At 35.6% G+C, this 26600-nt stretch overlaps 1 protein-coding gene across 1 annotated transcript; it reads right to left on the bottom strand.

Moving 5' to 3' along the window:
• Window positions 1-467: 467 nt before the first annotated feature.
• Window positions 468-26288, bottom strand: LOC107706566 (solute carrier family 45 member 4-like). The gene is made up of 7 exons (XM_016510318.1): window positions 26033-26288; window positions 11247-11435; window positions 7260-7439; window positions 4355-5274; window positions 2272-2371; window positions 1979-2190; window positions 468-1040 (listed from the first exon to the last, which is right to left on the bottom strand). Exons 1-7 carry the CDS (start codon window positions 26286-26288, stop codon window positions 687-689), a joined length of 2211 nt encoding a protein of 736 aa, XP_016365804.1. The 3' UTR covers window positions 468-686.
• Between the last annotated feature and the right edge of the window lie 312 nt (window positions 26289-26600).

The raw sequence follows: 26600 nt of genomic DNA, 5'->3' as shown, positions 1-26600 counted from the left end.
ATTATAATAAAGTATATAATAATGCAATGCTAATCGACAATGCCTTTATCACTGCTTAGAATACTATGAAATATGTTGCGTGCCTTATTCTGTGTAAGAAGCCACATCATCTCACAGAAGGATTTATTTCAAACACTCGACTGACGTTATGAAGTGAGTTTGGAGTAAAAACGTGTTATTAAATGTGGTATTTTCACATGCTTTCAGATGGAGCAGCATTTACTACACAAAGCAATAGTTCACTGAGAAGCTACGCAAACAGCTTTCATTATCGTGAACGATAACTTTGAATTCATAATCACGCGATTAAATCGTCTGCGGTAAAGAACGCGGTTTTGCGTAGCTTGTCAGTGAACTACGGCTCTGTGAAGTAAATGCTGCTCCATCTGAAAGCAGGTGATGGAGATTTACTACTAATCACAGAACCGGCTTTACTGACGAGATGCGCATGACTATCGCATTCGATTAATCGTGCAGCCCTAGTGTAGCATGTTAAATATTTCACGGGCGTCGGCGATTCTCTGATTGCATCTTTGATAATTGTCACTCACATGAACGAGCACCGATTTGCCTACGATTTCGGGCATTCGTTGGCGATTTCGCAAAACCTGTCGGCGAGTGAAAGTCGGGGCTCAAATGGTGCAGTGTGAACTCGGCATTAGATGTTCGCCGTCATCTGATCGCTTTCACAGCGTGGATTCGCACTCCACTTTGCAGGTTGTGGTGGCGGCGCCTTTGTGCGTGAGCTTGAGGAAGCTGGGCTTCTCGGTCACGCCGTTGTTATTAGGGGATGTCAGCGCCCGCGTCTGCTCAGCCTCTCCGCCGGAGCCCGGGTAGATGACGAGGAAGCAGGCGGACAGGAAGCCCAGGAAGGAGCCACCGGAGGCCACCATGGGAATGACACGCACGCTGCCCACCGCGTCCACCACTGCGCCCAGCGCCGACGCCACCAGGATCTGAGAGATGTACACCTGACACGACAGGATGGCGCAGTCGATGCCGAAACCTCGCTTGGAGTTGCCGGGGCTGTGCTGGACGTACTGCAAACAGCAAGAACACATCGGTCGCATATCAGTGTCCAATAATTCTGCTCTCTATCCTATGAGATCTCAGTCCAGAAATCTGTTTAAGACCTATCAAGAGTATTAACAATAAAACAATACCACAATGAGTACTGTGGCAACCGTATATAAATAACAACGCGTGAGGAAACTGCAACATTTTCACTGTTATTGAAAACAGTGCGTTGCATGAGTTGCTCTAAAAAGGCTGTTTATTTCGAGACGAGCAGTATAAAAAATGTATTACACTATGAAACCAATTCGCTAAAATTAATCAGAAAGACATTTTCCTAACAATTAAACACTACTTTTTAAAAAAATATAAAACCAAACATTGTTTGGGGGGGAATATTTAGATATTTAAAATATATCTACTGTAACTAATATTATATTTGATATAGTCTGTAAAGTACAATTAAAGGTATGCATCACTGTTGAATTTGTTGTACTGTTTTAATTTATACATATTTAAATGGACAATTCCTAGACCTTGTGAGCAAAGAATATTCATATTTTTTTATGATTATTTATGATTTATGATCATAATGGTTTATGATTACAGGACACAGACTTATTTTTATATATATATGTATAGTGATTGCAGTTTAAATTTCTGGCTGAATAAATGCGTTTTTTTTCCATTCTATACTACTACTGATTACTAGTAAAGCTACATTTAAAAAAACAAAAAAAACAATTGTTGTCATGATACTAAACAACATAGTCAAGTAAGCTACTTACACTGTTCTTTACACCCAGAAAGTAATTTGATGACATGTAATGCCTGTTACTTATTAAAATGTCACCCTCAACCCTGAGTTCTGAGAGTCGGTCAGGACAAAGATTAGGACTAGTGCTGGGATTAACTTTAATACGGCAGGATTACAGTCTCACAGAGATGAATGAAGAGCTCTGACCTCTTTATTATCATGATACTGGCCCAGCAGAGCGTACGGACAGTATGAGATGCTCATGGAGATGATACCCATGCTGCTGATCATCACCATGGAGACGTAGACATTGGGGAAGATCGCCATGACAGCCGTACCGATGGCGAAGCCCAGAGTGCCTAGGATGTAGATGACCTTTATGCTGAGGTCAAAGTTATCCAGGTACTTCTGCAGTACAGCTACATTCACAAAAGACATACAGATGAAGAATCACACTTGAACAGATCACACGGTCGCATCTCGAGATTCAGGATACGTACCTGAACAGATGGCGGCGGTGGTGGCGTAAATCACCAGCCCCCAGCAGCCCATCTGAACCCCTCTGTGGTAGTTATGAAGGGTGGTGGAGTTCAGCGGGGCCTACAGGGACAGATATCAAGATTTAGTGTTAAAACTGGATGGCAGTAAAGCAAGAGCTCCCCAAAACATTTTGTTATCAGACTGAAATTTAATGGATTTTAGTCATTTGCTAAATGTAACCATGTTGTATCTTCAAAAACATGTCAGCAAACTTACTGCCAGCAATCACAAATAAGACAATTATTTGAAAAAAGATTTCTAATACCCAGTTTTCTGATTGGCTAAACCAGGGATTCCCAAACTTCTCTGTCAGATGAACTCCTTTGACGTAAACTATTTACTTGAAGGATTTTTAAGGTAATATTTGAGTAATTCATAATTTAAGTGTTTTATTTTCATTTTAAAATTATTTTAATATGACATTTTTATTGATATATATATATATATATATATATATATAGTGCAAAAGTCATAAATATAATTTTTTTGTACATTTTAAGCACTATACTCTCATGTTTTATTTTTTATCTTTGGGGCAACTTATTACACAAATATTTAATATTTCCTATGAAAATGTAGGATAAGTTTGTTAAAGTTTGGTTAAAGGCTAAACCAGGGATTCCCAAAATATATAAATATTGATAACTAAAAATGTATATAAAAGTACCCCCTAAGATTTTAATTTAATATTTCAAAAATTTAACAACACATTAATGTTCATGGTTCTCTAATGTTGCTTACTAGTTACATGACATACATGTAAACAAGTACAATATTTCATTTTTTAAGTAAGTGTCTTATTTTAATAAATTTTTATTTTACCATTATTTATTTTAATTTTACATTTTAAAGATGTATTTATCAGACTTTCTTTTAATTAAAAATCAGCCTTTATTTAAAAACATAAATAGATTATTGTTTGTCTGATAAACCTAGCATTGTATATTATGAATATTGTTGGCTCTTAGACTAATTTCTTTTGTTCTTCTGTCGTACGTTGCTTAGGATAAAAGCATAAATGCAAATGTTAATGTTTTTAACTGAACAAGAGATTTCTGAGAAGATTTTGAGTGAATGACAGCTCAAATTTGTATCTTTTTCCTCACACAGATCTAATTTGTATGTACTAGTGTTATGAAGTTATCACAATGCTTTTTTGAAGCAAAAATTCTGCCTAACATCTTTTGTGTTTCTTGATATAAAGAAAGTCGTGGGTTTGCAGTTAAGGGTGACAATAAAATCATAATTTATGAAGAACGGTTCCTTGAACTTATCCTACATTGACATGCATGCATTTGACAGATGCTTTTATCTGAAGTAGCTTCAATTGCATTTAAAGTTGTACATTTGATCAGTTCTTGAATCCCCGAGGGAATCGAACCCACAACCTTGGCACTGCAATTGCCATCCTGCTGTTTGAGCTACAGGAAAGCCCCTATAAAAATTTCTTATTAAACTTCCTGTAGCTCAAATAGTAGAGCATGACACTAGCAACACCAAGGTTTTGGGTTCGATTCCCAGGAAATGCATGAACTAATCAAACCTTCAATGCAGTGTTAGTTGCTTGGAATGCAAAAAAAAAAAGAAGCAATGCTTCACTCACCGCTGGGACGCTCTTGTGGGTGAGTACATGACAATAAAATCATAATTTGGGGTGAGCTATTCCTTAAACTTATCCTACATTTACATGTATGCATTTGGCAGACACTTATGCATTTCATTCAATTTGTACATTTGATCAGTTTATGTATTCCCTGGGAATCAAACCCACAACCTTGGCATTGCGATTAACACCATGCTCTACTGTTTGAGCTACAGGAATGCTTTCCTACTGTATATTTGGAATAGCTCAAACAGTAGAGCATGGCACTAGCAACGCCGTAGGTTCGATTCCCAAGTAACTTCGCTCGCATTGTATGCATTCGGCAGACACTTTTATCTAAAGCGACTTAAATTTCATTCAAGTTGTACAATGGATCAGTTCATGCATTCTCTGAGAATCGAACCCATAGCCTTGGCATTGCTATTAGCACCGTGCTCTACTGTTTGAACTACAGAACGCTTTCCTATATTTTCGTAGCTCAAATAGTAGAGCATGGAACTAGCAATGCCAAGGTTCTGTTTCTGCCGCTTCTCCATCTCGTTGATGTCGTTCATGCTGCAGGACGGTTTGATGAGGAACGCGGCGTTGGCGCGCCGGTAACGGTAGAGGTGGGATCCGACCCGGCCGTAGTAGGAGAAGGTGCATGACGACTGTCGGTAGAAGGTGTGGTGTCTGCGGTGCATGGATGCGTTGGTGCAGGAGGGATTGATACCGGGCGGCCCGTGGCCGTTGAGGTTCGTCGTATGTCCGTTGGGTGCTTTGGATTGGTTGAGCTGACTGTTAAGCAGAGCTTCTTCTCCGTCACGTTCGGCCTGCTGCAGAAACACAGACAGTCGGCTGAATTTTCCGCGTAGGAACTCTTGACTCTCTACACTGCTGCTGCGCCGCGGCAGCGACCCGTGATAGGAAGAAATGCGATCTTGGAAGATAGACGGCTCGATTTCACGAAGAAACAGCATGTCGTGGTGGTCCAGCGTAGCGTCGGCCATCGCCAAAACGGAGTCGCTTTTACTTCGAACGATGTCCACGTCTAAAAAGTCCATGTCCAGCTCTCGCTCTGATCGCCGGTCCGCGTAGAGGTCGTAATGCTCGTAGGACTCGTCTTCATGGATCATTTCGAGCTGGGGTTGGTGTGCTGCGATTTTAACACTGGATTCGGTTTCTGCCTCTTCATCCAGACGGTCCTGTTGAGGGCTGAACTGCTGCTCCTCGATGCTGAACAGGTGCAGAGCCACGGAAACAGTGAACAGAACCGCGGCGAACAGGAACAGAATTTGCTCTTGAGACTTGAAGGTTCGACCCAAGAATGTGTGCGTCCAGTCAAGACCACCGAGGGCGTAACCAACCGCCCCTCCGAGCCCTTAAACACAACATACACAGTTTAGCACTCATTCTGTATGGACATCTATACAATAATAAAGCTTTTGGCTTTTTGACAAGCGATTTTAAAGGCAATGTGTAAAAAATTATTTTCTTATTTAGTGTTTTTGTCTTATTTTCTATTAATCCATTATAAAAAAAATTATACAAATATTATAGAATTTTAAATTTAAGATGCATTTACTTGTGAAGGAAAATTACTATACTATAATATTTTATGTCACTGATAAAAATGATTTTTATTTTTATAAAAATGATTTAATAATTGTATATTTTTATTCGGAAAATTATTTAGCTTGAAACAAGAAAAATATCTGTCAATGAGTAAGTACAAAAATATTTAATACCCCATGACATTTTTTGTCTAGTTTTAAGCATAAACTTAAATAAAAAACAAATAAATAACAGAAAAAGTAATTTTGCTTTAAGGAAATGTATATTGATTTAAGATTATTTAGATATTTGTACTACAAATTACACTGCAAAAATATATATTTATTCTGGAAAATAGGGAAAAAAATACTATATAGGCTTAAAGTATGCTGCGATTTTAACACTGGATTCGGTTTCTGCCTCTTCATCCAGACGGTCCTGTTGAGGGCTGAACTGCTGCTCCTCGATGCTGAACAGGTGCAGAGCCACGGAAACAGTGAACAGAACCGCGGCGAACAGGAACAGAATTTGCTCTTGAGACTTGAAGGTTCGACCCAAGAATGTGTGCGTCCAGTCAAGACCACCGAGGGCGTAACCAACCGCCCCTCCGAGCCCTTAAACACAACATACACAGTTTAGCACTCATTCTGTATGGACATCTATACAATAATAAAGCTTTTGGCTTTTTGACAAGCGATTTTAAAGGCAATGTGTAAAAAATTATTTTCTTATTTAGTGTTTTTGTCTTATTTTCTATTAATCCATTATAAAAAAAATTATACAAATATTATAGAATTTTAAATTTAAGATGCATTTACTTGTGAAGGAAAATTACTATACTATAATATTTTATGTCACTGATAAAAATGATTTTTATTTTTATAAAAATGATTTAATAATTGTATATTTTTATTCGGAAAATTATTTAGCTTGAAACAAGAAAAATATCTGTCAATGAGTAAGTACAAAAATATTTAATACCCCATGACATTTTTTGTCTAGTTTTAAGCATAAACTTAATAATAAATAATAAAATAAAAATAAATAACAGCAAAAGTAATTTTGCTTTAAGGAAATGTATATTGATTTAAGATTATTTAGATATTTGTACTACAAATTACACTGCAAAAATATATATTTATTCTGGAAAATAGGGAAAAAAATACTATATAGGAAATCTTAAAGTATAAAACAAGAGCAAAATCTGTCAATGAGGTAAGAAAAATAAACTTTTCCCTTTAAATTAAGCTTATTATCTGAATTAAGCATAAACTTACTTAATTTTAATTTCAGAAAAGCATTTTTAAAAAAGCATATTGGCTTGTCAAGTAGATGTATATTGATTTAAGAATGTTAGATATTTGTACATCAAAATAGTCTGCAGAAATGATTTCTTCTCTAGTATTTTGTTTCCTATTTTCCAGCATAAATATCTAAACATTCTAAGGTAAATATACTGTACATTTGCCTTGGAAATAAATGACTTGAAATCTATCAAAATTACGTGAGTTTACGACTAAAACAAGAAAATGGGCTAAGGGCTAAGAAAAATTAGAAAAAAGTCACTTTGCATCTCAAGTAAATATATCTTGATTTAAAAACGTATAGATGTACAGTAAAAAAATAATAATTTTTGGCCTGAATTGAGTCATAGACTGTAGCTGACAGTCACATAAATGACTGCAAAATGAGATTAAACACAAAATAGAGTGCCAACTGCATTTATCAGCAGTGTGAATGTGGCTTATGACTCATGCCAATCAGTTCTTCAAGCTTTTCATGTTGTGATGTATGACTGAAACAAGGCTGCACCTGCAGAGAAGGCGTGGATGTTGAGGGCCATGTCCTGTTCCTCAGTGTCGGCCACATCCAGCAGATACGCTCGTATGGGACCCTCCGTCGCATCCGCACAGAAATCCAGCACCACCACCCCCAAAACCGTCATCACGATTCCTATCGGCTGGTTATTTGGCACGTCTCCTATAGCAAGACCTGAGACAGACAGACACAAACAGGTTACGTTACGAAAAAAATCTATAGAATTTTTCAGAATCAGTGTGTGTGTGTGTGTGTGTGTATGTGTGTGTGTATTAAATACGGAAATAATTTTAATTATTCAGATCACTAAAACTTAAACAGTAATTAAAGCTATACGTAAATATATATATAAAAAAACGTATAATTTTTTTTAAAGTACCTAACAAAACTAAAAAACAAAACTTACTAAAACAAACAAAAAAATGTAAAATGAAAATTTAAAAGATTCAAAATTAAAAATATCAATAAATACTATAATATTTTATAAATAATCCTAAAATAACTGTTCCAAAAGGATTTAAATTTGTTAAATGTACCTGCATTTAAATGATGATCGAAAGCATTTTCAAAAATTGCCAACATAAACAAATCAAACAAATAAACAAGCAAACAATACTAATTTCATATTGATGAAGGTCTACACCGTAAACATATTTTAAATAAAAGTCCTTTTCAAACAATTGTATTTTCTTTGTTAAAGTTTTGGATAAAAAAAAAAAACAATTATATAATGTGTCTGAAACATGTAAAATATATTCATATTCATACAAAAGATTATTTTGAAAACACAGCACAAAACAATAGGTTTTTAAAGTACCCACTTTTTATGAAATGTTACTTCTATAATCCCCTGTCATGCATAAATTACATTTTTATAGGTCAAAGGTCAAAAGTCATCAGAAATAAATAGAAACTGATGTGAAGATGAAGTTAGTTGTTTGAAAGCACACACACACACACACACACACACACAAAGTGGTCAATGCACTGAATGATGGGAGTTCTGCAAAGGCTAAAATATCAACAATCAATGCTAACATACAGCAGATTACACGTCAGCGCTCACTGCTTGTGTGCTCCGGAGTGCACATTTACCATTCATCAATATTTCATACAGACTTTCAGCATATATGTGACACACAGGCCTCTGGGAACTCAAACATCCCATAATGCATATGTGTCCTGACCTTGATCCGCTGCATTGTCATCCCATGAGCCACTGTACTGTACGTGTGTGTGTGTGTGTGTGTGTGTGTGTGTGTGTGAGTAAACACACAGACATGAATTGATTGTTCAGGCTAATTTTAGAGCTTTTCCAGGGTGTCAGTAGCATTTGTGCTTCTACAGCCTGAGCTCACGGGGAAAACATGTTTAATGCGTGTCATTTCTGGTGTTTGCTACTTCTGACAATGATCTGAATAAACCCCTAACCCAAAATATCAAACTTTAGTGTTTCCACACTGAATGAATGATTTCATTCATAAACGATTCCTCACTGAGGACAGATGTGCTGTTACTTGTGATTGACTTTTGCCTGGTGAATTATAAAATTGGGAAAAGAATCCCATAGACTTACATTAAAGAAAGGACCTGATAGTAACTTGGGGTGACATACACAATATTAGCATCGTGGTAGTGCAACAGTAAAATAAAATAAAATATATATATAAAAAAAATTAATTACTTTTTCTTATTTGTAAGTCGCTTTGGATAAAAGCATCTGCTAAATGACTAAAAGTAAAAGTAAAACTGTCAACATCCACACCGTACTAGCATGTGCACCACTACAAGAAAGCAGCATGAAATAAAATAAAACATTTAAAAAAAAAAAAACAAATAAAATAAAATTATAAAATGGATCTAAAATCTTTATTGAATGCCACAATAAAATTAAATACAATATTTAAAAATAATAAAATTAAACATTATAAAATATAATAAAATAAAAATCTCAGAAAAAAACAAAAAACTCTTAGAACACCATATAAACTACTTAGCAACACCCTGGCAACATCCATAACATACTAAAATCATGATGGTATACCACTACAAGAAGTAAAGTAAAGTCTAGTCTAGTCTTTCTTAAATGCTAATAAAATAAAATATTTAAAAAAACAGTAAAACATGTAAAATATAATATAATAAAAAAAAAACTTTTAGAACACCATAGAAACTGCTTTGGCAACATCCACAACGTACCAGCATCATGGTGGTGCACCACCAAAATAAAAAAACAAATAATAATAATAATAATAAAACAAAATAATAAAATAAAATAAATCTTTCCAAAATCAGTTTTAAATGCAAATGTATTGATGCAGTATTTTTCAAAACTGTTCTAATATTTAGTGTATAAATCTGTAAAACAGACACAGAGGGCGGAAGCTAGTTGTAGACTCATAGCTCTGTGTCGTGTCAGCGGGAGGCTGAGTATTACGCTTTCTTCCTGACAATGGCGTCGGCGCGCAGCTAGCTAGCCATGGAGACAGGAAGTTGTTCCAGATAGGCAATGAAAGGTAAAAAAGGGCACAACAGGAAACAGTTCCCTGTGAACTGGTTCCTAGTCCTTTCCCATGTCATAGAGACCGACAGAGTTCATGCTGACACACACACACACACACACACACACATCAGATAACCATCTCTTTCAGCTCAAATACTGACAGATAGTCAAGAGAATATTGTACAAAAAAAGCAAGGTATTACTATGGTACGTCTAAAAAACCTTGGTAGGAAATAGTAAACTTAGGAATGACAAAGACAGTGTTAAAGGGGTCATATGACGTTGCTAAAAAAGAACATTATTTTGTGTATTTGGTGTAATGAAATGTGTTTATGTGGTTTAAGGTTAAAAAAACACATTATTTTCCACATACTGTACATTATTGTTTCTCCTCTATGCCCCGCCTTTCTGAAACGAGTCGATTTTTACAAAGCTCATCGGTCTGAAAAGCGAGGTGTGCTGTGATTGGCCAGCTATCCAGTGCATTGTGATTGGCCGAATACCTCAAGCGTGTGACAGAAATGTTACTGTGATGCAGTGTCCCGGCGAACGAGCCGTTTTAGGTAGGTGTGGCTGACTCTTAAATTTTATAAAGAATATCTCTTTGGATTTGAGACTTTAGTCTTTGCAACTTTAGGGATCTTATCTATTCACGAACAGCTTGTAACACTCCAAAGAGAAAGGAAAAATTGAAATCGCATCATATGACCCCTTTAATATAAGACATCTTTATGAAGATTCTGGTCTTATTAATGCTGTTTTTTGAAATTGTGTTCAGGCAGGTGAAATGTGGAAGATGCAGGTGTTGAACGAGGTTCAGAGATCAGCAGGCGTCTGTATGTGTCACTTCTGCTCTCTAATAGAAATGTGTCCGTGATAACAGCATCTCGCGTTCTGTGCCAAGACCAGGAGTGTTCCAGTAAAAATCAGCTCCGCAAACATCTCCCCCTCAGAAACACATGCCAGACAGGTTTTCTCACAGAAAGTCAACATGAACTGCTGTTTGCAAGCCATTTCTCTCTGTAATGTGACAGATGTTTGGCTATTACATTATTTTCTAGGCAAAAAGTCAAGTAAAATGTTTCAGAGGTGGAGTTTTAACTTAACATAACATAACATAACATAACATAACGTGCACTGATGAATCATTCACATTAAAACTAGGACCATGTATTAAGAAAGAAAATGGTGGTTTTGATTTCATGTTGACTCTAAAGCTTAAGAAAGACAGACAGACAGACAGACAGATAGATAGACAGACAGACAGACAGACAGATAGATAGATAGATAGACAGACAGACAGATAGACAGATAGAGAGTCAGACAGACAGACAAACAGATAGACAGATAGATGAGAAATTATGATTTTTTTAGAATAATATGCACTGATGAATTGTTCACTTTAAGACCAGTAACATGCATTGAGACAGTAAACAGTCATTTGGATGTCATGTTGAGGTTGACTGAGAGCTGCTCACCTATCAGCGAGCCGTTGAGGAAGAGCGCGACGCCCAGCAGGACGCCCACACACAGCGCCAGGATGAAGGGCCGTCTGCGGCCCCAGCGCAGAGTGCAGCGGTCACTGGCCGAGCCGATCAGAGGCGTGAAGATCAGACCCAGGATGGGGCTCAGGAACCACGTCAGGCTGTAGTATTGCTCTGGAAGACCTGAGAACCGCACACACACACGGGTATGATGTCACTTCCTGCACACGTCTTCAGTCAAAGCGCTGCTCCAAAAGCAGTTTGGTGTTGCATTACGTACATTCATTGCTTTCATAAACGAGCATTAACAGTAATATGATTAAAGACCTATTAGAGACCCATTAAAACCCATTTACAAAACCAGTTAAATCATTAAAATGTAAAAAAAAAAACACCTGATACTGGTGAATGGATTTGAATTTCACTTAAAAATATTTATAAAAAAAGAAAGTATTTTGAAAAAATATTTAAGCCTAAATTGAAGAATTCCGTATTTGAATTTCACTCAATTTTTTTTAGAAAAATATAGAAATTGAATTTTTTTTTTAAAACATACTCCTAAATTCAAGATTTATCTATTGCATATAATTTTTTTTCAATTTTCACACAGTTACATTACACAGTTTTAACCTAACTAATAATAATAATAATAATAATACGAATAATATTAATAATCATGATTATTATTAAACTTAATATAATGCATATTTGTCAATCATACGTAAACAGATTTTCTGTAATAGAACTAATAAACTGAATGTGTTTTAAATACACAATAATCAGGTTTATATATTTAACATTCAGAAATCCAATTAGTTTCAGCTAGTCATATTTTAACCATGTTCATACATTTACCTTAAAATGACCAGATTTATGCTGATTCTGAGACATTTGAATAAATGCATTTTGAAAATATGATTTAAATAAAATCAAATAGATGCAAAATAGCTAATAATAAACTATATACCATGATTTTTTTTTTTTTTGAGTGCAGAAATCTGACCCGTTTACTAGATGTATGTATGACTGACAAACATGCATTAAATTAATCTTATTAGTTAAAGTTAAACCTTATATTAATCCAAATGGATGGAAATTTTATATGCAATTCAAGCACATAAATCTAGGCCTAAGTATTTTTGAGTGTTTTTATCTAGCTCATAGTTGCCCCTGATTGCAGTAGGTTTTGGTGTTCAAGTTTCAGGTCAGGACGGCTGACGTCTGTCACAGCTGGCACTCAAAAATATGATCTTATGACCGGATTCAATAAGAAAATAGGATCAGACTACAAAGCAGATTGTTTGTGAGACTAACAGGCTTTAAATGTTATTGAAATAACTCACTCTCACATGATTCGAAATCATAAATTAGGCTACTGTGGAAATCATTATTGGGTAAGTAATCCTCTAAAAGCCTGGCAAACGTCCAGCTTACCAATACACACTACACCTTCATTGTTCCCGGCTCAGAGTCTGATCTACACACACTTTCCCTACATCAGCTGCTGTATGATGATTCAGGAAGAAAACACATCACAACAACAACAACAAACTTCAAAGTGCACTGGAAAAAAATCTCCTCCGTAAGAGGTTCCTCTGTTTTCATTTTAGTTAGATGTATCATAACATGAGCTTACGTTGAATTGATTTTACTGGAAACACCCCATCAAATTATTCCGCTTACGAATTTATAGAAATTGTTTTATTCAAGTGAAGTACTTGGCAAAAGGATGTTATTTTGTTTTTTCCCGCTAGAAACAGACTCCAGAGTGTAGAGTAGAGTAGAGTAGAGTAGAGTAGAGTAAAGTAGAGTAAAGTAGAGTAGAGAAAAGTAAAGTAAAGTAAAGTAAAGTAAAGTAAAGTAAAGTAAAATAAAAATATATATATTTAGGCAAGTCCTCACAGAAAAGATGGGTAAAAGAAAAAATTAATTCTAGAAAAACAAAATAGAAATAAAATAAAACAAAAAATAAAAAAAACAAAAATATTCAGTGCTCATAGAAAATGAGTAAAAGAAAATAAATTCTATAAAAATAAAACAAAATAAAAAATAAAATAATAAATAAAATGGAAAATAAAATAAACTATAAATGAAAAATATTACTCATCATAACCGCATCAGAACGCCTCATGCAGACGGCACTGATCATGTGGAGATTGGCATTGCAACAATAATTCACACACAGAGAGGCAGAAGACTCTCACAGGAATCAGCTCTATCTTTAGTGTGTGTGTGTGTGTGTCCAGAGCTATAATAGGATTATCACACACACACACACACACACTCTCTGGTCAGCGGTCACACAGAGACTGTCCGATCTGTTACGTGAAGCGTTGAGGAGTCGGGTTCGGCGCTGACATACAGGACACCAGAGGAGAACATTCCTGAAGTTACGCAAGAGACGTCCTGATCAGCCGTTCAGACCGAGACCAAAGACTCGAACGCACACACAACACAACACGTGTACTTGAGGCAAAGTCACATTACTCAGCTGAAATGAATCGCTTTGACATGTTAACTAGGAGTTAACCAGGTAACTTGGCAAGATTCCAGTAAGACAAATAAAAAATAAAAAAAAATGTTAAAAATAAATAAAATGAAAGATTCAGTGCTTACAGAAAACACAAATAAAAGAAAAATAAATTATATAAAATTTGCAATATATATAAATAAACAAATATATTTATTTAATTTATAAATATATATTAAATAAGATTTTTCTTTATATATTTAATATTTATTTTTAGTTATTTGAAAAGGAATTATGGTGAAATTACATTATAAATAGAATTTTGTATATATGTAAATATTTATCTTTAAATATTTAAAAACGAATTATGAGGAAATTGCATTATAAATACAAAAATAATACTAAAATAATAACCATATAACATGTACACCCATATAAAATGTATGAATACCTTCAGAATATTATTATAGATAAATATTTAAATAATAAATATATATTATAACATTACATTATAAATAAAATCAATATTTTATTATAATAATGTTATTATTTATAATGTATATAATTTATAAATTATATACATTTACTTAAGAATTTATAAAATAAATAAATAATTAAAAAAGTTAATTAATGAATTAACACAAATAAATAATAAAATAAAAGCTTGTCATAATATTTAAAGCATCACAATATCAAAACCGTATCACTCACTATTATCAAATAATATTTATTAAAATATTTTAGTGTGAACAGGACACTACTATGAAAAATAAATATAAAAATAATATACAGTGCATTTATAATATAAATAATATATGCAAAATAATATAATACGTGCAATATATATAAATAAACAAATATATTTATTTAAAATTTATAAATATATATTAAATAAGATTTTTCTTTATATATTTAATATTTATTTTTAGTTATTTGAAAAGGAATTATGGTGAAATTACATTATAAATAGAATTTTGTATATATGTAAATATTTATCTTTAAATATTTAAAAACGAATTATGAGGAAATTGCATTATAAATACAAAAATAATACTAAAATAATAACCATATAACATGTACACCCATATAAAATGTATGAATACCTTCAGAATATTATTATAGATAAATATTTAAATAATAAATATATATTATAACATTACATTATAAATAAAATCAATATTTTATTAATAAACATACATATGTATATACTAATATAAAATGTATAAATAGATTTATAACTAATATGAATTATTAATACGTTTAAATAAGAAACATAAGAACATAATAAATATATGTTAAAATTACATAATAAAATAAATATAAAAATAATAAACATTTATTATAAATAATAATAAATATAAAATGAAAGGATGATTTTAATATGACCATATTATTAAATAACATGAACTGTGCACAGTACACATACTGCATACTACTTGTTTTCAAAAGTAGCTGGAAGTATGTCACTCTGAAGTTTTCCATTGGACAAATACAAAAAAAAAATTTCTTCGTAGAAAAACAAAAAAGAACGACTATAAAGTCCTAATTGTTCTCACGGTTGCCGTCAGAAATCAGCTGGAATAGAGCCACTGCACCTGCTGGTGAAAAGTATGACGTCCCATTACAGGACCCAAAAAACCTCACGATCCTCTGGGAAACACGCAGACTAGAGTCCTGAGAAGAGAGCCTTATCAGAGTCAGGACCGGATCATCGGAAAACCGGGCCGCAGTGCCACCAGTCCACTTCCTCTTCCTCCGGTTTATTGAGGTGTTTTTATAGATTTAGTCTTTGCAGTTAAACACACAAACACCGAGACACTGAGGCCCAAACAAAAGATCTGAATCAGATGGTAAGCAAGTTATATGTTCCTTGAAAAATATGCGAAGTAAACATGCAAACAGGAAGCTTGAGAGATTTCAGTAAATAATCACAGGAGACTTTGCGTTTCCCACCAGGTCAAAAATGGTGAACAATACTGAGAGCAGAAGGAGTCAAACCAGAGGAAGTATTTTCTAGAAGAGAGAAACACACAAATCTAAAGCTCAGAGAGAGAAACAAACCAACAAGAACCAGCATCCAAAACAACACACTCCGGAGTCTGTTTCCAGCGGGAACATGGTACCTGGTTTTTGGAGGTCAAGGGTCAAAACCAGGTATTAATACATTTATAATTAATATTAATTATTAATAAATATTCAGAAAAACATAATAAAATTACTTTATAAATAAAAAAATGAAATAAAAGTCAACATACATGTAAACATATATAATATTAAATTAATATATTAATATATTATTTATTAATACATATTTAACTAAGATATATACAGTATATACTGTATATATAATAAAGTTACATTTATTATAGTTACAAAAAAATGTAATAAACACACTTATCTATAATATAAAATGTAAAAATACACTTAGAATACATATTAATTATTAATACCTTTTTAAATAAAAATACAATTACATTATAAATGATTATATTGTAAATATACATAAAATTGGAGGTCAAGGGTCAAAACCAGGTATTAATACATTTATAATTAATATTAATTATTAATAAATATTCAGAAAAACATAATAAAATTACTTTATAAATAAAAAAATGAAATAAAAGTCAACATACATGTAAACATATATAATATTAAATTAATATATTAATATATTATTTATTAATACATATTTAACTAAGATATATACAGTATATACTGTATATATAATAAAGTTACATTTATTATAGTTACAAAAAAATGTAATAAACACACTTATCTATAATATAAAATGTAAAAATACACTTAGAATACATATTAATTATTAATACCTTTTTAAATAAAAATACAATTACATTATAAATAAAAATTAAAATAAATATCACAATAAACATACAGTATATGTACATATGTTAATAACATTTAATTATATTAATAACATTTAATGATAAATATTTAAATAAGAAATATGTATGATATATGCAAATATGCATTTGCATTTGTGGGTAATATGCAGGTATCAGGTGTTCTGACACACTGTATCTGCACACACAGACAAAGACACAGACACAGACACAGACAAAAACACAGACAAACACACAGACACAGACAAAAACACAGACAGACACACAGACACAGACAGAAACACAGACAGACACACAGACACAGACAGACACACAGACAAAAACACAGACAAACACACAGACACAGACAAAAACACAGACAGACACACAGACACAGACAGAAACACAGACAGACACACAGACACAGACAGACACACAGACAAAAACACAGACAAACACACAGACACAGACAAAAACACAGACAGACACACAGACACAGACAGAAACACAGACAGACACACAGACACAGACACACACGTACAGACAAAAACACAGACACAGACAGACACACACAGACACAGAGAGAGAGAGAGAGAGAGAGAGAGAGAGAACATAAGGTCTCTGGCCACATGGGTCCCACCAATGAACCCTAAGACTAACAAAAACCGTCATTAGTCAGCCATCACCACTGCGGCCACTACAACAGCCTGTTCCCGTTGAAAACAAGAAGCCTGCCAACACAGCGCTCACTGCTGCCCGAGACAAACCAGAGAAATCTGGAGTGAGAGTGAGAGTGACAGGAAGAGGAAAAGGAAGGTCAGGAAGGTGAAACTGTCTAGAAATGGACAAATGACAAAGCAATGCCAGGAAACAGGTGCTGTGCTCTCTCTGTGTGTCAGGTGCACAGCGGCCTACAGCCAGAACACAGTTCCCCAAAACCTTCTTCATCATCAATGCACATTATCAGTCATCATTTTATTTTATTTATTTTATTTTATTGCACTATATTTTATGTATAATCATTTTCTATTCTTAACGGTTTTAAATTCATTTTAAACCTTTTAAATCAATTTTTAAGCTGTGCATTTACTGAATGAGCACTGTGCAATGTCCGAACTGATTGCACTGTATTTTATGTATAATCATTTTCTATTCTTAACGGTTTTAAATTCATTTTAAACCTTTTAAATAAATTTTTAAATCATTTTCAAAGTTGTTAAATTCCTTGTTTTATTGTTGTGATTATTATTATTTTTTATTATTATTTTCTTTTCTTTTATGTAAAGCACTTTGAATTACCATAGTGTATGAAATGTGCTATATAAATAAACTTGCCTTGCCTTGCACCGAATATTAGGGCTGCAACAAATGATTATTTTGATAATCAATTTAACTTAACATTATTAGAACGATCAATCGAGTAATCGTCTTTTATTAAACCCAATAATCAGTAGACTTCTATCGAATATTCAGCTTTTGCAATTCGTCAACATAGTTATAAATATTCTATACATATTCATACACATATAAAGCCACTTTACAGCAGAAAGTAAAAATTGTAATTCTAACGGAAAGCAACACTGACACTGTTTTTTATTGTTAATACTGTAAAGCTGCTTGCGTTAAAGCAGTCTATTGCATAAAGTGTTATATACTGTAAATAAACGTGACGTGACTTACTACAGAACTTGTGCAAACATCCACATTGCTACGATCAGATGCTTTCTTAACTGCTGTTTTCTCACCGCTGTTGCGTGTTCATTTCGTTATTGAGAGAAAAGTTTGCAGCATATATCACACATTCATCTAAACGCCGCTCTCGGGAGCATCGGGATGTTCGCTAACAGTAAAGCGCTGCTTGAGAATATCAAACTTTTTTTTACCTCTAAATGAAGAAAAAAGAACCATGAGCATATGCTATGAGTATATCAATGCCTTCACACGTGACAGCATTTTTGTTTGTAGTTTTGCAAAATCTTCCCACACTCTACTTTCTAACATATTCTCATGAGCGCTGTGTGTGTCTTCTTCTATTGGATTGTAGTGATGTGTTGTTGATGAATGATTCATTCAATTTGAATTTTTTTAACATGATTCGGGAACATCAAGTCGTCTCAGCGAGGGATTCGTTCATTTCGTGTTGACCGTGCATGTGCAACATCTAAATGAAGAAAAAAGAACCATGAGCATATGCTATGAGTATATCAATGCCTTCACACGTGACAGCATTTTTGTTTGTAGTTTTGCAAAATCTTCCCACACTCTACTTTCTAACATATTCTCATGAGCGCTGTGTGTGTCTTCTTCTATTGGATTGTAGTGATGTGTTGTTGATGAATGATTCATTCAATTTGAATTTTTTTAACATGATTCGGGAACATCAAGTCGTCTCAGCGAGGGATTCGTTCATTTCGTGTTGACCGTGCATGTGCAACATCCTATTGGTTCTTTACAGGAAACAGAAATGATTAGTTCACCTCTTGAGTCTTCGGGTCAGAGTCGTTCGTTCTTTTGTCACGTGGATACAGAAATTAGTTAATAATTCCCAACCTTCCTTACAAACACATTTACAGTTATGTGAGGCGTTTCTGGTCTCAAATTGTAGCTTTTTTGTGACGTGACAAAAGAACGAACGATACTGATCGTGAGGTGTGGAAAACAGACTGCATAACCTGAAACAATAAATTAATCGTTTGTTTTTCTCATTTTTTGGCATTGGTTGCATTATTGATTTTTTTTTTTTATTCGAAACATCGCGTTTGTGATGTGTTGTGGAATTTGGCTATAGATCTGAGTCAGTAAAATCACTATTGGAGTGCATGCAGGAGAGCTGAATTACGCTAAATGGTCAAACCGTGTTATTGCAGGTCCTTACATGAGGTCATATGAGATCAAATGACTATTCGACAACAAAAATATTTGTTGACATTTTTTTTTTATCATCAACATTGTTGATAATGTCGACTAATCGTTTCAGCCCTAATTAATATCCTGTTTCACTCCAAAATATGCTCAGTAAGAAAGCTTACTGTGGTTTGTTATTCATGTCAGTCAGATGGTTTCTTTCCAAGTCAGATTGAAGCTACATGAGACCAGGACCCCCATGATCCAGCACCAGAAACCGAATCTCTCCAGACCTCTGATCCCGATTCACCAGAAATTGAGCAGATGGCAGGATGAAATATTAACACGGCGGTTTCATATTCTCTTCCATTGCAGCGTGTGTCCGACTGTAGCTCAACAGCATGAATGATTCATCAGAGAGAGTGAGAGATGTGCGGTTTGGATCTGGTTAAGGTTAGCGATCTGGACAAATAACAGACTTTCAATCCCAGGTGGCTGACTCACAGCACTGATCTCAGATCAGCAAATATGCACCACTCCAAACACTGAGAAACAACAAAGAGAAATCAACTTTTGCATGTAACATAAGCTTTAAAAACTACAATTTCTCTAAAACAAGTGGTGTTTATCCATGCATACGTTGCCACCACAATGCACTGCTATGCTTTTGCTAAACTGTTTTGAGTGATGATGTCATGTTGCTATGCAGTTACTAGGGTGTTCTGTGTGGTTGCCATGTTGTTTCTAAGCAGTTACGGAGGTGTTCTAAATGATTTTGGAATGCTGCTCTGCAGTTGTCAGTGTATTGTTAAGTGAGAGATTGTGTGTTTTAATCATTAGTGGGTGAAAACTGACCTCTAATATAGTTCGTCTGTTTTTCTTTTGTCTTTGGGCTCCTGAAGGACATTTAAACCGCATGGGTTTAATAACACACACGGCGAGTCACCTCAGTTACGTAATACTGCAGCAGTGCGATATGCAGCACACAGTCTAAGTCAGCACTGCACTGCATATACAGTAGATCTAGTGCAATTTTATTCTTACAGCTAAACACACACACACACACACACTCTCGTGCATGTAGGCACACACACACACTCACATAAACATACACTCACTCTCACACAGACTAACATACACAAACAAAAAAACACATACACACACAAACAAACACACACAGAAACACAAGTGCACACACACACACACACACACACTCACTCTCACACAGACTAACACACACAAACAAAAAACAAACAAACAAACAAACAGAAACAAACGCACACAAATGCAAACAAACACACACAAACAAACAAACAAATACACACACACACACACACACACACACAAACAAACAAACGCACACACAAACAAACACACACAAATAAACAAACACACACAAACAAACAAACAAACAAACAAACAAACAAACAAACATGCACACACAAGCACATACACACACACAAATGCAAACACACACACACACCTCTCCTCTTCCCTGTCTGAGCTCAGTGTGATTGTCACGCTGGTCTTGACTCTTGGAAACCCCAGCGGTCACTGTCAGCTCCTGGGCGGCTCTGCTTCCTACTTTTGTGGGCACATATTTCACAGAGGACGCCGTGCATTTCAAACAAAACGTTAAATGAGTTTCACTACTGTTTCCGCAAAAGCGCTGAAAGTCTGAGTGGTCATGAGAACTCGAGTCTAATCCGCCAGAGATTGACCAAAAACAGCCCAAAAGGGCTCATTGTTTGGCTATTTATAAATCAATAGAAACCTGTGAAATCACACGCCACAAACTCACTGCATAGCGCTCATGTACGCATTAGAAACATTACAACGAGTCCATAGATCAGCTGAGACACATCTGTAATTGACAGATCGCAGGGCTGACAGTGCAGGTGTGCGCGGAATTCTTGTGCCCTGTGTGTGAGATGTGACGTACCCATGAGACATTGCAGCAAGCCAGAGTGACACCAGGTCGTGAGCTGCATCTGCTGGACCACAACCATGCTCAGATGGATTGCTAGCAAACCAAACAGCACAGAAGTACACTACTCCATACACAGCCATAACTTACCAAATGTCAAGCGAGATCTACAGCTGCTAGGTAATTTGGCAAAGCATATCAACAAATTTCTGTGGTTTGTGTAGGACGTTTGCATGCTTGGGAATGAGGTTTGTTTGTTCACTGGGAGTTTTTTTCCCATCACTGCGGAACGCATGAAATCCACAGGCTGAAAGCAAAATTCTTTCACGATTCCACACGTTCCAGCCTCTCGCTAGCTAAGAAAAACACAACATGGCTCTGGGTTTGACCCCCAACCAGCTGAGCATTCTGGGACACGTTAACACTTGCGCTTCATCCCAAACCTCGGAATCCGCTGAGTCATACATTCCCAACACAGCGGCAGGCCGCGCATTCCCTTGGCCTTTGTTACGTGCGTCTGTTTACGGTGAACCGTGCTGCGAATAGTTGGAATTGCTGCATGGAATTTCATATGGGACCACTGTGGACCATTGTAAACACACGCACACATGCGTCAACTCCTTGTCTTGGTTCATCTGGATCTGAACTAGTCTTAAATGTCGTCATGTTGAGCACCACATTCCAGTCTGACAGTATAATTTCCCACTTCATGCATCTAAACTAACCGTGAGCTATTGTGGCTAATCCAGCCATTACCAATTCAGTGAATTGTAAAAATAACCCATCATACGTCACCCTGAAACACACACTCACACACACACACACCTCTCTGACCGCAGGTGAACAAGGGCGGCTCAACCTCCAGAAATCCTCTTATCCTTTGCCATTATAGTTTGGACAGCGAGTGCCTGATCTTCACAGACGCAAGCTCACATAGGGCTCTAAAATTAGCATGTTGCATGATAACATCAAGTCACTCACAACTGGCCTTGACCTGATGACTTAATCCTTTAAACCCGGAGAACTTGCCATTAGCTTCTATAATCACCAACAAGAGCTAAGTTACCGACAATCAAGTAAACAACAATCAAGTTACCCTTTTGGAAAAGTGCTTAATTTCAAACTTAGCATTCTACTTTTGAGCAGACAAGTAATGCAAAAGTAATCCACACCACTTCCAGCTAAAATATGCATAATATTGCTTTGTCCAGTGAAGAAAGTCATCTCGTCTGCATCAGGAGAGAAATATGCACAGATCAAGCACTGTTTTGATGTGAGAGATTATGGATTATGGACTCATATTTTGCCCAGAATTGACAGTTTGAAATTAAAACATCTTAATGTTGATTTTGTTTCTTAGAAACATGCAGCTTTTCACTTCTCATTAACTGATGAACTGGAGTGGTGTGGATTACTTGTGGATTATTGTGATGTTTTTATCAGCTGTTTGGACTCTCATTCTGACGGCACCCATTCACTGCAGAGCATCCATTGCTGAATAAGTGATGCAGTGCTACATTTCTCCAAATCTGATGAAGAAACAAACTCATCTACATCAAATGTTGTATCTGTTAATATTATTTAATAGACCTGAGCTAACATGAATTAACAATGAACTATTTTTTAATCAGCTGACTGCAACACAAGTATTGCTGATTGTTAAAGTATAAGTCCACTTCCAGGATAAACATTTTCTGATAATTTACTCACCCCCATGTCATCCAAGATGTTCATGTCTTCCTTTCTTCCGTCACAAAGAAATTACGTTTTTTGAGGAAAGCATTCCAGGATTTTTTTTTCCATATAGTGGACTTCAATGGTGGCCAACGATTTCAAGGTCAAAAATGCAGTTTCAATGGTGTGGATTACTTGTGGATTATTGTGATGTTTTTATCAGCTGTTTGGACTCTCATTCTGACGGCACCCATTCACTGCAGAGCATCCATTGCTGAATAAGTGATGCAGTGCTACATTTCTCCAAATCTGATGAAGAAACAAACTCATCTACATCAAATGTTGTATCTGTTAATATTATTTAATAGACCTGAGCTAACATGAATTAACAATGAACTATTTTTTAATCAGCTGACTGCAACACAAGTATTGCTGATTGTTAAAGTATAAGTCCACTTCCAGGATAAACATTTTCTGATAATTTACTCACCCCCATGTCATCCAAGATGTTCATGTCTTCCTTTCTTCCGTCACAAAGAAATTACGTTTTTTGAGGAAAGCATTCCAGGATTTTTTTTTCCATATAGTGGACTTCAATGGTGGCCAACGATTTCAAGGTCAAAAATGCAGTTTCAATGCAGCTTCAAAGGGCTCTACACGATCCCAGCCGAGAAATAAGGGTCTTATCTAGTGAAACGATCGGTCATTTTTTGAAAAAAAAATAAATAAAATGCATACACTTTTTAACCACAAATGCTCGGCTTGCTCTGGCTCTGCGATGCGCATGCACATCTTCACACATTACGTAATCCTGTTGGAAAGGTCATGCGCGGTTACTTCTTCATCTTTGTACTTTGTTTAAAAACTCCATCACATTTTCTCTTACAAGTTTAAAATCATCTGACATCGTTGTTTTACCTTTTTTCTAAAGGGCATTTGACTTTTTTTGCATGTTCACTTTGTAAACACTGGGTCGGTACTTCCAGCTACGTCACGATGACCTTTCCAATATCACCTAATAAAGATGCGCATTGCAGAGCTAATGCTAGCCAAACATTTGTGGTTAAAAAGTGTATAAATATATAGTTTTTAAGAAAATGACCGATCGTTTTGCTAGATAAGACCCTTATTCCGCGGCTGGGATCATGTAGAGCCTTTTGAAGCTGCACTGAAACTGCATTTTTGACAATTAAATCATTGGCCATCACTGAAGTCTACTAATTAATTTCTTTGCGACCGAAGAAAGACAGACATGAACATCTTGGATGACATGGGGGTGAGCATTTATCAGGAAATTTTTATTCTGGAAGTGGACTTATTCTTTAATGCATTAACTAATGTTAACTAATGGGGCCTTATTGTTTGTTACAAAATGTACTAAAGTAAAATGACATGCACCGGTTATTGTGCACACAATTGAGCAATGACGGAATCAGCTCATCTACTTTTGATGAACCAGTTCATTGAAATGACACAGTTACAACACAATAAATAATGGATCATCCCTCAGGGAGAGAAAAATACTGCTCAAAAACAATGTCTTCAGTTAGTGTCCTGGTACATTAGCTAGGTCTGGTGAGAAGCGTAGCTAATAGCAAACAGGTCCTGCAGCGTAAACGAGTGAAAGAACAAAAAGAAGAGTAGTGAGAATTGTCGATATTTACATTTGCATTTATGCATTTGCCATTTTCCATGCATTTTCAACACTGATAATAATCAGAAATGTTTCTTGAGAAGCAAATCAGCATATTAGAATGATTTCTGAAGATCATGTGACACTGAAGACTGGAGTAATGATGCTGAAAATTCAGCTTTGATCACAGCAATCAATTACATTTTAGCATATATTCTAACAGAAATATTTTATTTTAAGTTGTAATAATATTTCACAATTTTCCTGATTTTATTGTATTTTTGATCAATTAAATGCAGCCTTGGTGAGCAGAAGAGACTTCATTCAAAAACTATAAAAAATCATACCAAACTTTTGACTGTTAGTGTAAAGAAAAGACACAAAGAAAGTTCAGCAATAATAGATTTAAAAGAAGTAATCCATATTACAACAATCACTATTGTCACATGACCACATGTGGCTGATGGACTTCCTGTTGACAAAAATGGACTTCTTCAATAAAACATGATGATTATGAAGAACAAAAGCCCCTCTGCTCCTCCAGGCTCACAGCTGCTTGCATGACAAAGCGGCATATTTTTCAGTAATATAAAGGCCTGGGGTGTCGTTTGCATTATCTATAAACTGGCAGGCGAGTCATGCAGCGTATGTCCCACAGCCCCTTAAATCTCTTTCACGTCGCGCACACGCACGCACGCACACACGCACACACGCACACAGTTCAGAGATGTGGAGGTGTTTCTTTGGCATACAGGCATGCAGCTGGAGAGGCTGGTTGTCAAAAACATTGAGAGTGAAGACAATATAAACTGGCCAGAAATCACAAATATTAGATTTACATGTCTGTGCAGATTATTCAGTTCATCGTGGGATGTCTAGTACAGTTAATCTAGTCAACTAGCTGGGTTTGTCTGTGGCTCAAATTGTTCCAACGCTCATTAAAGTGTCTTCATCTTTCTAGCAGAACTAGTCAACAGTATAAACATTAGATTCAGTTTCAAAATGTACTGACACCTTAATCAAAGCTGTCATTTTTCCAGTTGGTTTTGAGTAAATAAAAATTGCATTCATTAAGTTATATTATAATAATATATTAAATGCATATATGAATGTTACTATAAATTTAGATAATTAATTAATTACAAATGTATTTAAACAATGAATAATAAATTATATATATTTAATTATTAATATTTACATATATTTGTAATTATTATAAAAATTATATACGTTTAATAAGTATAAATTGGCGTTTAATCCTCCTATTATCAGCATTGGTTAAAGAATAATCCATATCAGAACAGAGCTCTCTTTATGCTGGGTGCATCCGATCGTGTCATATTTTATGATTTGGTTTATTATTATCTAATAGTTAATGGTCAGTTGTCTCACCTATCTGCAGCAGTACAGGTGTGACCAGCGCCGTCTCCATGGCGTAGCAGAACTCTCGTCCGAACATGACGGCGCCGTGCATGATCCACTGACGCAGCGGGATGCGGTCTATAGATCCCTCGCTGACCGACTCCTCATGACTCTCCAAATCCCGCCCTCCAGCCCCGCCCACTCCATTAGCCCCGCCTCCTCCGGCCCGTTTCTCCACGGCGGCCTGCATCTGCACGGCGTCGGCCTCGGTGTTCTGTGGGGCCATCGTCGTCGGCATGCACTTGGAGCAGAGGTCACGTGTGGCTCCACGCAAAATCACACACAAAATAATGCAAAACAAAAAAAATCTAGGAAGAATAAAGCCAACAGCAGCACACCGCTTCCCGTGGACGTCCTTCTGTGGAGGAAATCTGCCGTGGATCGGACTCAAGGAGCGCAAAACATCCCGAAATGCGCCGTTTGATGAAGGCCGCTTGCAGGAGCTCTGGGACGGGCCGTGTCGGGGGATTTGGTTCGGACAGTTGGGGAGGATATGACTCTACCATGAGGTCAACTCCCGCTGATGTGATGTGTGTGA

This window comes from Sinocyclocheilus rhinocerous, unplaced genomic scaffold, assembly GCF_001515625.1.
Source record: "Sinocyclocheilus rhinocerous isolate Xijiao unplaced genomic scaffold, SAMN03320098_v1.1 scaffold775, whole genome shotgun sequence".
NCBI lineage: Eukaryota > Metazoa > Chordata > Actinopteri > Cypriniformes > Cyprinidae > Sinocyclocheilus > Sinocyclocheilus rhinocerous.
The sequence above is the reverse complement of the archived record's forward strand: the minus strand, read 5'-3'. Positions and strand labels throughout refer to the sequence as shown.

Excerpts from the sequence above, each read along its gene's own strand:
- LOC107706566 (XM_016510318.1), bottom strand. The coding sequence starts at position 26,288 with ATGGCCCCACAGAACACCGAGGCCGACGCCGTGCAGATGCAGGCCGCC. Across the intron at positions 7,440-11,246 it reads CCTCAACGGCTCGCTGATAG|GTCTTGCTATAGGAGACGTG; the intron begins GTGAGCAGCTCT and ends TGTCTGTCTCAG. Across the intron at positions 2,372-4,354 it reads AGCGTTCTGTAGTTCAAACA|GCCCCGCTGAACTCCACCAC; the intron begins GTAGAGCACGGT and ends CTGTCCCTGTAG.